Below are 14,488 nucleotides of genomic sequence, written 5' to 3' on the forward strand. Positions count from 1 at the left end.
TTTCACTTTGGTAGCAAAGCTAAAGAATGAACACAGAAAAATTATACAGCACAATTACAGCTTAAGACTTAATTTACTTAAAAAAAAGACAAGCCCACAATAAATGGAGCTGTAAACCTTTTACTGAGGTTGAAGTCATGTTTTCTTCTAATCTTCTTATGTCACTTTTTATTTTTGAACACAGAGAATGAAGAAATTCTTTCCAGATCTATCAACATCACTACATGAACCTGCACATAAACATCATAAAATACTCATATAAAGAGCAATCTATATAGGAATGCATGCTAAATGAGCATTAATTAAGCTATTGTCTTGTTGTTATTTAGTCAAACCACTCACTTTGTGACTAAGTATAATCCTCACCTCAGAAGAAAATGTTACTAAAATAGTTGCCATTACATAAATGTCCATTAAGTGTATATAATGGTTTGACCCTGAATTTATGATTGCTTGTTCACTGGAGGTGAGCTTGTTTAGCTGTCAAAGCCAGGTCATCGCACCGTTACGGGTTGCTGACATGACAGAAATCCAGCCGTGCTAAGAAATAACCTTTTCAAGGCTGGGTCTCTAGATGGATGCATTTAAAAGCTGTTGTCCTTTTGTTGTTGAGAAACAAAAAGCACTGTGGAGGAAAGACTGCCAGTGGGTCGATTGAAATTACTCCTCCCTGCAATTATTGCTCTGTTTCAGTGTGGCATAGCCGGGTAATTGCATACAAAGAAACACTGAAGCCATGCTGTTCTTCCCAGTTTCGGTAGTCACACTGTTATATGAAAAGGTTTGGTAAATCCAATAGCCATGCCTTGGAGTCATTTTTGACCAGGATATGTCCTTCAACGCACATATTAAACAAATATGTAAGACTGCGTTCTTCCATTTGCGCAACATCTCTAAAATTAGAAATATCCTGTCTCAGAGTGACGCTGAAAAACTAGTTCATGCATTTATTACTTCCAGGCTAGACTACTGCAATTCATTATTATCAGGATGTCCAAAAAACTCACTGAAAAGCCTTCAGTTAATCCAAAATGCTGCAGCAAGAGTACTGACAGGGACTAGAAAGAGAGAGCATATTTCTCCTGTTTTGGCTTCCCTTCATTGGCTTCCTGTTAAATCCAGAATTGAATTCAAAATCCTGCTCCTCACATACAAGGTCTTAAATAATCAGGCCCCATCTTATCTTAATGACCTTGTAGTACCATATCACCCTATTAGAGCACTTCGCTCTCGCTCTGCAGGCCTACTTGTTGTTCCTAGAGTATTTAAAAGTAGAATGGGAGGGAGAGCCTTCAGTTTTCAGGCCCCTCTTCTGTGGAACCAGCTTCCAGTTTGGATTCGGGAGACAGACACTATCTCTACTTTTAAGATTAGGCTTAAAACTTTCCTTTTTGCTAAAGCATATAGTTAGGGCTGGACCAGGTGACCCTGAATCCTCCCTTAGTTATGCTGCAATAGATGTAGGCTGCCGGGGGATTCCCATGATGCATTGAGTTTTTCCTTTCCAGTCACCTTTCTCACTCACTATGTATTAACAGACCTCTCTGTATTGAATTGTATCTGTTATTAATCTCTGTCTCTCTTCCACAGCATGTCTTTTATCCTGTCTTCCTTCTCTCACCCCAACCGGTCGCAGCAGATGGCCGCCCCTCCCTGAGCCTGGTTCTGCCGGAGGTTTCTTCCTGTTAAAAGGGAGTTTTTCCTTCCCACTGTCGCCAAAGTGCTTGCTCATAGGGGGTCATATGATTGTTGGGCTTTTCTCTGTATCTATGAAGTGCCTTGAGGCGACATTTGTTGTGATTTGGCGCTATATAAATAAAATTGAATTGAATTGCCTTGTTTTTGTGCTTTTGGCCATCACTATTTTAAAAGTTAATGCAAAGGTTCCTATATTCCCTTCGATAGGGGATGTTGCGGGCTGCTGCTGCTGGCTCTTAGATCAAAGCATCTGTTGAAACTGAAACATGAGCTGCCTGGCAACATTATCCCTAAGACACCACTGCAGTAAAAGACAGCTCTATGAGGACAAAGGAGATGTTCTGAGCATCCTGTATATTCAATTACTTTTTCAGAATTCCCAGTTCGAGTAATTTATTCGAATATCTATTCATTTAAAAGGGGTCTTATATAATGTGATTTTTTTGTGCCATTCATTGCAGGCTTGAATCGGCCTCAGCCTCAACTGTAATCATCAGATCATTTCATCTATAGCTGCTTTATACAGAAAGTGAGCCGAGCCCCACCGTGGCTCAATCTGGTACTGCAAAACACACATACACACACACACACACACACACACACACGCAAATCCCTGCATTGTAAGGTCAGTCTGATCATAATAAATGATTGAAAACATGTTACTCTGTGTAAATAATCATTTACTTTGAGCAAACAATTAGACAGTAGTGTTTTTTACCATCAATATTAAACTGGCTGCATAGGTCAGTAGTATCACAGGCCTTGAATATTACAATATTATCTCTGCCAAGGAGGTTATGTTTTAGGTAGCATTTGTGTGCGTGTCATTCTCTCTCTCTGTAAACATGATAGCTTAAAACATTTTGAGTGAATTCTGATAAAACTTGGAGCAGAAAGTGGGGAAACTATGATTCTTACAAGTGTGGTGCATATTGTCAACATATAGAAAATACTCTATAAAATTTTAAAACATTATGTATAATTTGACCTCTGACCTCTCCTTCATGGTCAACAAGGACAACATTAGTGTCTGTCCTCACATGTGCGCTTTTGGAAGAATGGTTAAAAATTCCCATAAACACTCCTAAACCTTGTGGAAAGCCTTCCCAGAAAAGTTGAAGCTATATTAGCTACAAAGGGTGAGCTGACATCATATTAAACCCTGTAGATTAACGATGGGCTGCCACTCAAGTTCCTATTTGTGTGAAGGCAGACGAGTGAATACTTTTGGCAGTATAGTGTATATTGTCCAATCCTTGCTATATCTAGGGATGTATGCATTGAATGTGATGAAGACACCAAAGCAGCTTAAAAACCATTAAATGTGCTTTGTTGTGGGTATGTGGACACTTTGATTATTGGGGCGATCGTGGCTCAAGAGTTGGGCGTTCGCCTTGTAATCGGAAGGTTGCCGGTTTGAGCCCCAGCTTGGACAGTCTCGGTCATTGTGTCCTTGGGCAAGACACTTCACCCGTTGCCTACTGGTGGTGGTCAGAGGGTCCGGCAGCCTCGCTTCTGTCAGTGCGCCCCAGGGTGGCTGTGGCTACAATGTAGCTTGCCATCACCTGTGTGTGAATGGGTGGATGACTGGATGTGTAAAGCGCTTTGGGGTCCTTAGGGACTAGTAAAGTGCTATATAAATACAGGCCATTTACCATTATAGGCTTACAAAAAGTTGCTTCACAAGGACAGGTTATTGCTGAGTGGACAGTGCAATTTAGATTAGTGTGTTGACTCCTGATCTCTGCTGAACCGGACCTCTAATCTTACCGAGCATAATCTGGCGTGACACTAATAAAAACAATGGAGCCAGCTCACCCAGCTACTTACAGACCCTGCACGTAGATGAATTTAAATGTGTTACTTCAGGTTTTTCTTAGAATGTTAGGTTTGCCCAAACATTCAAAAAAAAACTTGCAAATTTGGAGATGCAATAAATCTATGTGGAGAAAAATGAATGTAAGAAAATAAATTTGTAAAGAGGGGGAAAAAAGGGAGAAGAAGAAAAAACAATAGCGACACAGAAAGATGACAGACAAGAGACTGGACTGTAAAGTCTGCTCTCACCACCTCCTCTTCATTCAGAAGCAGCATCTGACAGTCAGCAACCACACAGTACTTTGGGTTCCACACACTTCGCTCTTCATAGGAATGACCACGTGCCATCCGGTGTCTCAGCGGACACCGCGTATCTGAAGAGGGAAAGAAGAGACACAGCACAGCAACAAAGAAAGATATCAATTATTCAATTCAATTCAATTCAATTTTATTTATATAGCGCCAAATCACAACAAATGTCGCCTCAAGGCGCTTCATTTGTTGAAGAGGCATTGTGTATTTAGTATTTGTGCGCTTGATAATAGAGTAGAATAAGATATCATAATTATATTCTTTAAAAAGTGATGAATTAAGCTGAAAAGAGGAGGATTCAGATTTAATGGGCCCCACATCTCTGGGAGAAGAACGTGTCCAAATAACTGTTTTGCTGAGCAAACGTCCAAACTCTCCTTAATCACAAATGCCACCGGAGAGGTAATGACTACTGCACGCTCTCCACTTTTTTTTTTTCACTTCAATCATTCTGTGGATGTCAGGTGAAGAAAGAACCCATTAAAAAAGAAACTGAGACACGCGTAAATTGGATTCTCTAGCATCTGACATAAATCTCAGAAAGGCACTGCATATGTAATTCATCAAGCCCCACACACTGTATTACCGTTACACTACGTCAATCAACACTGAGCACATTGAAAGACTTTTATTCCACTTCACTTGAGTGATTAAAATGTAAAAAAACAAAAAAAAAAACACTTAAGCTTCTCAGCTGTACTCCCTGCACACTGCATGGCTAACATCCACCACAACATTTCACTGATAGTAACAATCACCTGCTGTGTTGTGTGAATGTCAGCCAGAGGCAAGTGAATGCAGCACATGGGTCAGGGTGTGCTACTCCGATGTTACTGTACATTCCCACGCTTTCACCAAACCAGGTAGCTACATGCAGGGGTGTTGTGTAAGAAATGTTGTTGCATCACTCAACACACTGTGTCTTCTTCCTTTAGAGCAGAGTTGGGCAATTCCAGGCCTTGAGGGCCACTGTCCTGCAGGTTTTAGATATCACTCTGGGTCAGCACACCTGAATCAAATGATTAGTTCATTACCAGGCCTCTGGAGAACTGCAAGACATGTTGAGGAGCTAATTTAGCCATTTGAATCAGCTGTGTTGGATCAAGGACACATCTAAAACCTGCAGGACACCGGCCCTTGAGGCCTGGAGTTGCCCACCCCTGCTTTAGAGGATTCACGCAAAACAATCTCTCTCGTGTTGGTTTTGCAGTATGCTCTGGGTCATTATCCGTTTGCACTGTGAAGCACCTTTCAATCAGTTTCACGGCATTTGGTTGAATCTCAGCAGAGAGTGTAGCTCTGTACATTTTAGAATTCATCCTGCTTCTTCTAGCAGCAGTCAAGTCATCAATAAACACTGGTGACCCAGTTCCACTGGCAGCCATACATGTCCATAACAAAACATTCCCTTCTTCATGTTTAATGCTCTTTTAGTTCTCAACACTTTTCTCTTCCCATCATTCGGGTGTCACTTAATCTTGAATGGGTTTTATTAATCATTTCAATCATATCAGTTCATTTGTACAACAGTTTAATTTTTCCCCCAGACCTGGACAGGCTCTTTTAGTGGTTTCCCAGCAAAGCCTAATCTGGCCTTCCTGTTCTTGAGTGTAACCAGTGGTTTGGACCTAGTTGTAAACCCTCTGCATTTTCATTCATGAACAAACTGATCTCCTCGCACGTTAGTTAGACGGGTTTTTCTTGACCAAGAAAAGAATCTTGATCATGTAGTTGTCTTGCCAGTGTATTCCTTTCTTTTTAAGAACGTACTAGGTTGTTGATTTAGCCACATCTGATGTTTCTGCTAATTTCTCAGGTTTATTTACGACCTTTCAGCCTAATGAAAGCCTACTTTACTTGCATCAACAGATCTTTAAACTTTTATTGATAGTTTGAGTGAACAGCTACGGAAAATAAGTTCAAAAACTTGTTTTATTTGCTTGATCTCCTCACGAGGCTATAAAACTGCTTGTTAGTCAATCGTCTAAGGACTTTTTAGCCTCCAAAAATGGGGAACTATGTATAAAAATGTCTCTAATTCCCAAACAGTGAATGCAATATTTTTATTAAACCCTGTTGGTCTTCTTACCCTTCCTAATAAAAGTGCATAATCATAGCTACAGTGGTGGCAGTAGTACTGATATATTTTCGTTAGTTTTAGTTCGTTTTCTCTAGAAAAAACTTTCCTGACAGTAAAACTGCTGTTTTTTTCTGTTGCTAGTCTCTGTTAGCTGTTGTTAGACTCTGTTAGCTGTTGTTAGTCTCTGTTAGCTGTTGTTAGCCTCTGTTAGCTGTTGTTAGTCTCTGTTAGCTGTTGCTAGTCTCTGTTATCTGTTGTTAGCCTCTGTTAGCTGTTGTTAGACTCTGTTATCTGTTGTTAGCCTCTGTTAGCTGTTGTTAGACTCTGTTAGCTGTTGTTAGCCTCTGTTAGCTGTTGTTAGCCTTTGTTAGTTGCTTTTTGCTGTGAAACTGTCCTGGAAGTGGACGTAACTTTGTTGAACTTAGTGAATAATCGTGGGACAGGAGGGTCACATGTCTAATCTACTGACATAAGTAGTTCTAACAATAAGCAATAAATAAACATGTATGCATGTTTATGTGTGTTAGAGCCCTGATTTCAGTACAGGAGATGAGACTTGAGGTGAAGAGGAATTTATTAAGATGCCGGTGGCTCGTCTCTTTTCTTCTTGTTTTTGCTTCTTTGGTGAAGGGGACCCCATCTCTGAAGATACAACGTAGGTATCAAGATTAATATAATTATAGAAATGTCTGCAGAAATGAATTAAAATATCCCTCCATGGCAGTCAAATTCAAGTTCTCATCTCCTCTGCCTTCATGTTTCAGTGGCCCTACAGCACCTTTAAAATTTACTGTGGTGGTGTACAGAGGCAATAATAAAGTCGTACAAATACTTATGGACCTAACTATATAACATGCAGTATCTATAAAGGCAAAATTTATTTAAAAAGTAATTACAAAGACACCTAAGTCTCAGTTTACATAAAAGAAAAAGCCAGAGGTCTGTCTTGTTTTTTTTTTTACACAAAAAAATGTGTTTATGCTTCCAGGTAGCATCCTTGAAACTGGAGGTTATCATTGTTGCTCTTTGAAATGTAAAACTGAGAGAGTGCTGTCAAATACTCTACAGTCATGCTGAGTCACGAGAATATTCAATGCAGTGCGATGCAATGACAAGTTTTTAGCATTTCATTTTTTAATAATCTCAGTTGCAATATTGTGTAATTAGAGCTTGTGTACTCTGCCTACTGGTTTATGGTTGTGTCTCTCATATCCCAGATAGCCCCATAAGTATGCAATTAGAGAGTAAGTCCCAAGTGCACAAACAAATTAATGCGCAAACATACACAGAGATACACTTTCAGCATATGGCAACTGTGTGATCAGCTTACAGTCAGTGGACAGGCCAGGTCAAAGATAGTTTTCCATTAGCCAGAGCTTCTTAAGAGACAGGTTTCTAATCCCGGTGCTGATTAAATTATGCAATTTGAAATCAGCTGCATAAGCTTTAGCGTTATGATACAGAGACAGATAGAACGGCAGAGAAGATCAAAGTGAAGGAAGTCTTCTGAGTGATAGGACATTGCTAAGTGCGTCTACCTTCATTTCCTTCAACTGAGCAACGAGGGTAAGGCAGAGCTCGTGTGAAGGGGAAGTGCTCCAAGTGTTTAAGACTAACAGTTTAAATCTCCTAAACACTGCTTTTCAGTATGTAACCCAACAGAAAATAAGGACAGAAATAAAAGGCCCACAAATCCTTTTCAAAGCTATAAAAGTGCACCACATTTCTAAAAAAGATCTTCAAGACAACCTACTGACTTTGTGTATACAGACAGATCCAAGGCCAACTCACTGATATAAATATAGATTTTATTTTTGTTTTTATGGCCCGCCTGATTTTTTTCCAGGCTTATGACGGGCACATATTCTGCTGTCAGTCAGTACAGCACTGCTTCCGCAGGTGAAAGCCTCAGCTGACATGCACATACTGAATTTTCCCCAGAGGAGTATACTGTAGTACATAAGCACAAGTGCAAAACGAGGTGCATCCACAATCAATATATATTTTGTAAAAAATAAAAGAAGAGTAATTAACTGTCTCTTCAGTGTGTCTGTCATCCAACAGGTTGACTCTTTTCCTTCCTGAAGTGCACCAGAGTCCTTGCTCTACTCTGTGGCCTCAGGGAACTCTGTGTAGTGGCACATTAGCATGTTCTTCACCTGCTGGGGTTAGAGTGACCCTCTCACTTGCAGAAAAAGGCTTCTGTCACCAGTAGCAGCAGTTTGTAACAGTGAAAGTAAAAATCTGTCCAACAGTGGGACAAGAGACAGTGGATGGGAAACACCAACTGGGTAGTATTTTTAAAAATTCATGCTTCGGAAGCACAAAACACAGCCCAAATTAAAATAAATGATACACACACAAAAAACTCTATAGGCATAGGATGTCTACTGCATGAGGACATAATTATATAAGAACCATACAATATGAACCAAATAAATTGTCTTTTTGATAGACTGGCAAGGCATTCCCCGAAATGAGTCAGGTTACTCAAGAAAAATGGTAGCATATGTTTGGTCCAGTGAGTGTGAATCTAACATGTATCAAAGCCAAAGCTGTCAGTGGCTCCATAGTGTAGAGGTTTACCCAGTCACCTGTTAAACTCAATGCTCCCCAGTTCAGTCCCAGAAGGGCACAAAAATTCCTTTGGGGTTGTTTCAGGAAGGGCATCTGGTGTAAAAATCTGCCAACTCAAACATGTGGTTGTAACTGCTGTGGTGATCCCTTTTGGAAAAAGGCAGCAGCCGAAAGCAGCTCAGTCACAAACTGAACAGATGGCCGCACCTCAGAAGTACCAGCTCGTTAACACAGACTGACACAATACAGGAAAACAGACGATTTTAAGATAAAAAGTAAACCGGGACTTTTCCCCCCCTCTTTTTCCTGAGTGTAAAGTGAAACCCGTGAATCCATTTTCCACAAGAATGATCTCAGATTCTCTGTGTTGTCATTTTGAATCCTAACAGTAGCAGAGATATGGAGCCTTGTGCGGCGTGCGGAGGCTTTATGTGAGCTGCGCAACTAAAAAGAGGCAAAAAATTGTCTCTGCACCAAACCTCAAAGTGATGGAGCTGTAATGACAAGTTTCATTATAGTAGAGGATAAAGATGAGTCTGGCAGGCCGTTCAGAGACGGCGAAACAATTTGTTTGTTGAAAACACCTGGTGAATGCCACAAGAATGAATGTTTGCAGGGAACAGTGAAGCATTTCCTGGCAGATTTGGAACCGTATTTCTCCAAAAGGAGTTGGAGATGTGGTTTGGTTCTGAGAATGATTACTTTAGATTGTTACCCATCACAACACAACCAGGACGGAATCCAATTTATTCAAAAAATCATTCTGCTGCATGCTAACAATCCCAAACTAATAAGCACAAGCATCCCTGTAACAGATGGTATGGTCCACACAAAACACTGATAACAACATTACTGAATCATTCTGGGAATACATGAAGAGACTGAAGGAACTGTGACAATGCACAACACAGATACAACCTGGCAGAAGGATCTTATCTTTTTGTGGGAAAACAGATAATTGTTTTTTTTTCTTCAAAAGCCATATTAACCAGAAGTTATAGTACAAGCTCCCACACATACACTGTTACATGTAAAAGAAAAGTCTAAGGCTACGTTCACACTGCAGGTCTTAATGCTCAATTCCAATTTTTTGATCAAATCCGATTTTTTTGTCTGCTTGTTCACACTACAAATAAAATGCGACAGCAAACGCGCTCTAGTGTGAACGCTCAAAGCGGCCCGCATGCGCAAAAGAAGACCTCACACACAAGGCGCTCTGTTTAAACCCAGAGCAAACAGTATTGTTTGACAGATGGCCATTAATATAAAGACTTCGGACTTTACGTTTCCCAATTTTTGCTTTAAGTTATTTTGTTATTTACATAATAAAGTAAATAACCTAATAATTATCCTTATTGCTGTTTTAGAGGATCGGTGCTTCAAAGGATAGCTGCAGATTTCTGTCAGAATCTGCAGATTATACAGTACAAATAAAATGTTCACGTCTCTCCAACATTGTCTTCCCAACAGTTTCACTGACATCTACACGGGATGGCCAGGAAGCGTTCGCGATGTCTTCTCGTCCGCTTCTCGGGCGCTGATAATTGTCTTGTGTCGGTGACGTAAAAGACGAATTTAATGCGACATGACCGTTCAAACAGCAGTCGCTTTCTAAAACATCGGATATGTATCGGATTCAGTACCACATACGAAAGTGACCCAGATCGGATTTGAAAATATCGGATTCGCGCTGTTCACACTGTCATAGCATGATCGGATATGGGTCGCACAGGGTCAAAAAAATAAGATTTGATGCGCTTTCGCCTGCAGTGTGAACGCAGCCTAAGTATCAGGAACCAATACATTACTTGCTGATAATTAACCATTAACCACATACTTATCAAACTTTACTAGTATCAGGAAAAAAGAAAAATCATCATTCAACACATAAACAAACTTTATGGCAGGCACGTGCAGAGGGGGGGGGGGGGGGCTAGAGGGGCTTGAGCACCCGCCCCTTTCCTGATGGGTGCCCAAAGTGCCCTTTTGTTGAGGCAACTTTTTAAAAAAAAATTATTATTATTTTTTATGTGTGTGGGCGTGCGGAGTCCTGTCTGTGCCCCTCAACAACAACAACATTTAACTATTAATCACAGTTTTGCTAAATTAAAGGATCTGGCTTGCATCAGTCACATGATCACATTTAACCAATGATCGCTCTTGACGGCAGAACGCGCTGGTTACGAGCCGGGAACGAGCTCACAAAGAGCACGCGCATTTTTAGCAGTCCGGAGCTGTAGGAGAAACACAAATTAACTCAGAGACACAGACTGATGCGACAAAACCAGTAAGTAGGTGTACAGCGTACACTGTAGTGTATAGCACACAGGAGTATTAGCTCATTACGTACACGTTGGTAAGCTGTCTTGTGGCAACTGACGAACTGAAACAAACGAGCGTGCTGTGTGTGCAACAGCGCGACAAACATTACCTGTTCTTTTATTAACTGCACAATTAGTGCTGGTCATAGCTGCTGGCTACCCTGTGTAAGGCTGTCATGGGTCTGTAGCTCTGTCACCGTTTTAGGGAACATATTTAGTTTTAAAGTAAGTTTCCGGGCTTTTCCTGCCTTTCTGGAGGGATTATATTTCACTAAAAAACGATCTAATATGCATGTCCACATAATTATGCATTATTATAATTATAATATATTAAAAAACACACGCTGTATTTTAAAGAACATACATTAAGAAGAAGATTATATTAGATTTATATTTTAAATAAGACAAAATTTGGATTTTACAGCAGTAAAATTATTGTATCTCTACAGTTTAAAAATGTAATAAGCTTTGCTCCTGCACAGAGTGGATAGTGAAACAAATGGAATCATCATAAATACATTATTTCATATTTATTACTTCCCCCTCCTCATTGCTTTATTATTGTAGCTCTAGTAATAAATAATAATGTAAGGATTCTGGATCAGCACAGTGATGCCCATAGTATATACAGTATTCTGAAGAAGGTCTAAAATGTCACTGTGTGCGTGCATGTGTGTGTTTTATTTAGATGGATTTTTGAAAAAAAATATTACTCATGATATAACATTGTCCAGACATGGCTGGTGAGGACATGAGGAGGAAACAGTAGGAGCTGTGTGAGGCTACTAAAGGCAGTGCTATAACATTTTTCTGTCATCATTTTATTATAGATTAAGTGCAAGAGTTGTTAGGTGTGGATAATTAAATAATAGTTTATTGCAATAGCAAGTTGTGCCTTGTTCTCACATAGACAGCAAGTGGAGAGTGATATATGAAATGATGGGATGGAAGGAAGAAGAGAAGCAAAGAGTGATTCACAGGCAGAGCCGAGTTTATTTCTCACAGTTTTTTGTTGCCTTATGGTTCCAAGCGCTGTCACCAATCTTTGCATTTTGTTATTATCTCATGACACTTGTTTAATCAGCTACCATCTCTCCTATGGACTTTTTGATGTCTACAGTCTCAGATCAACATAGCCCTGCCCTTCCCATATTAGAATCTTGATGAATGTGTGTTGTTCAGCCTGGTTCAATGTGCCCCTTTTTAACTTTGAGCACCTGCCCCTTTAAACCTCTCTGCACGGCCCTGCTTTATGGCATACCCTAGGGAAAGTTATCAAGTTAGGCTAATTTTGCTAGGTTCTAAATATACTAAATATAACATACTATAGAATTTGATAATTTGCATGCATAAATAACTTTGTGTACACTATGTAATAATAGACAAAGTTAGAAGAGTGAGTACTGGTATCTCCTAAATCTGGGTAGTGGAGAATATATGGATTTACATATGGAGTTTTAGTCAAGCAGCACTCAAAGAAACAGCCACCCAACACGAAAACAATATTTCATCACAGAAGGAAAAACAAATACAGCAGACTAGATTCTGTGCCACAGGGCAACTTCAAGCTGGTGTCCCACCATTATTATGACCAGAGCCCTAGTACCGTCTCCAAATTGAAGGCCAAGTCAGAGACAGGCCTTGAAGTGGGCGTCCTACAGCACCACAGGAAGACTATTTCCTCACCCTGTCAGCACTTGTAGGCAGTCTTTTACAGATTTCTACAGACACATCTCAGTTGGAAATCAAGGAACTAGAGTCTGTAGGATGAGTGTAGAGGGATCTAATTCAAGGTATCTCGAGTTCAGCATAAATCTCTGCAGTCTGACATGCTGTTGTTGTTGGTGGCTGGTCCGCTGTGTTATATCAAATGTGATGTCAACACAGGAGATTTCAGAGTACTTCGTTGCTCACAAGTTTTATGGAGATCCTGACTTCCTTTTTCAACAGGACGTAGCATCTCCCCACAGTGCCAAAAGCTTTGCCAAATGATTTACAGATCATTCTATTACCCTGCTTGACAGGCCAGCCAACTCGCCTGACTGGAACCCCAATGAGAAACAGTGAGATATTGTCACGAGGAAGATGGGAAACCTGAACCAAATAACAGACAAGCTGGAGGCCACTGTCAAAGCAGCCTGGGCTTTAATAACACCTCAGCAGTGACACGATCCAATCACTTCAATTTATATTAAATGATCTAAGAACAAGTACAGAATTTGTAAATAAACATATGTTTCAAAAGTTGGACATTTCTGTATTGTATTAGTGTTTTAATTGATTGTTAGAACTATTAATAACTTGAGATACTGGATTTCATATTCTCATCAGCTATACATCATAACTATTGAAAATAAAACATGAAAGTTTGAAATGTTTCACTTTACATGCAGTGAATCCAGATTATGTGAACTTTGTTTTTTAATCAAATTTTTGAAGATAAACAAACTTTTCTCACCGTTTTACTTTTTTTGAGACGCGTTTGTAGATATAAAAATGTAACCATCCATTTTATGTTATTTACACTTTGCACCTCACATCATTTACATAACATTTCCATCAATATAAAATACCTACGACGTTACAGTGAATCATTAGGTCTAAATAGGTCACTCGATTACACACACAGCATTGGTTCCCCATGTGCTGTGTCCGTCCTGAAGCCACAAAGTGCTTTTCTGAATAAGAAGTGGCACCTTCACACTGGTTCTTTGTGAAGTGTTACCTTCCATTGTGCCACAGTTATGTAATAAAGCATGTTTTTCAAATGAACAGGCGCATCGAGAGACAGTAGATCACATATTCATTGGGCCTGTGTGCATTGATATTTGTATGTCCATGAAAGTCCAGTGTCACAGATGAGTGTGTTTCACTCTGGGTGTAAAAGATAAGGAGTGCTCCAGAGATATATGCTTAAATCTAACCCAGATGACACATGCTTGGCCACATTGGATTTGCATATATTTATGGCCATGCTGTGTTGCTCCCTCATGTATTTTACATATTATTGGTTGACTGAGTAGATCAATAATGGCAGAATATTAGCATTTATTACCCCTGCATCAATAGTGGCGCTTAGCAATCCGATAAAAACTACTCGTTGCTACAGAGGTCTTCCGCCATGGTGTATTGGCAAAAAGAATATGAAATGGTTTTAAATCAATAATTTCAGTTTGAAATGTTCTTCTGTGAACAGTGTCGTGAGTGATGGCCGAAACTGAGAGATTGGAAGCAAAAACAGGTGTTTAGGCTGAGTGGTGGAAATGTCATGCCAACTCTGGCTGGAATCTAATCTGACGAAACTTTACAGCGAGGTCTTAAATTTAACTTCCTTTTTTGTGGATGTTCTCCGTTTTGTTTGTGGTTACTATTGAATTGCCATGGGAGAACAGTCACTGCACCTACAACTCCTACATGTTATGGATTTTTAACCTGCCAGCTCATCCGAATAAAACTCTTACAAGAGTCTTACAAGGTTTGGATAATATCCAGTTCCAGACGTATAAATAAGACCCAACTTTTAACTTGCTTCATTTGTTTATGTTTCCCAGTGTTGCAATAGTGTATCAAGACCCACATATCTTCTTTATATGATCGCGTCTTTAGACTGCTCAAAATTTCATCCTAATCCCTAATGGCAGTCAGGGCGCTGTTGCCTATGTTGTAGAGGTCTGTGCGTGCC

At 39.9% G+C, this 14,488-nt stretch overlaps 1 protein-coding gene across 4 annotated transcripts in view; it reads right to left on the bottom strand.

The window, feature by feature from the left end:
- Positions 1 to 14,488, bottom strand: part of dab2ipb (DAB2 interacting protein b) — a 209,580-nt gene that overhangs the window by 175,162 nt on the left and 19,930 nt on the right. For all 4 annotated transcript variants that reach the window (XM_085168636.1, XM_085168635.1, XM_085168637.1 and 1 more), the window contains exon 2: positions 3,766 to 3,890. In XM_085168636.1, the coding sequence (XP_085024762.1) occupies positions 3,766 to 3,864 (99 nt within the window). In that variant the 5' untranslated portion in view covers positions 3,865 to 3,890. The remainder of the gene's footprint in view (positions 1 to 3,765; positions 3,891 to 14,488) is intronic.

Source organism: Neolamprologus multifasciatus, chromosome 7 (genome assembly GCF_963576455.1).
Source record: "Neolamprologus multifasciatus chromosome 7, fNeoMul1.2, whole genome shotgun sequence".
NCBI lineage: Eukaryota > Metazoa > Chordata > Actinopteri > Cichliformes > Cichlidae > Neolamprologus > Neolamprologus multifasciatus.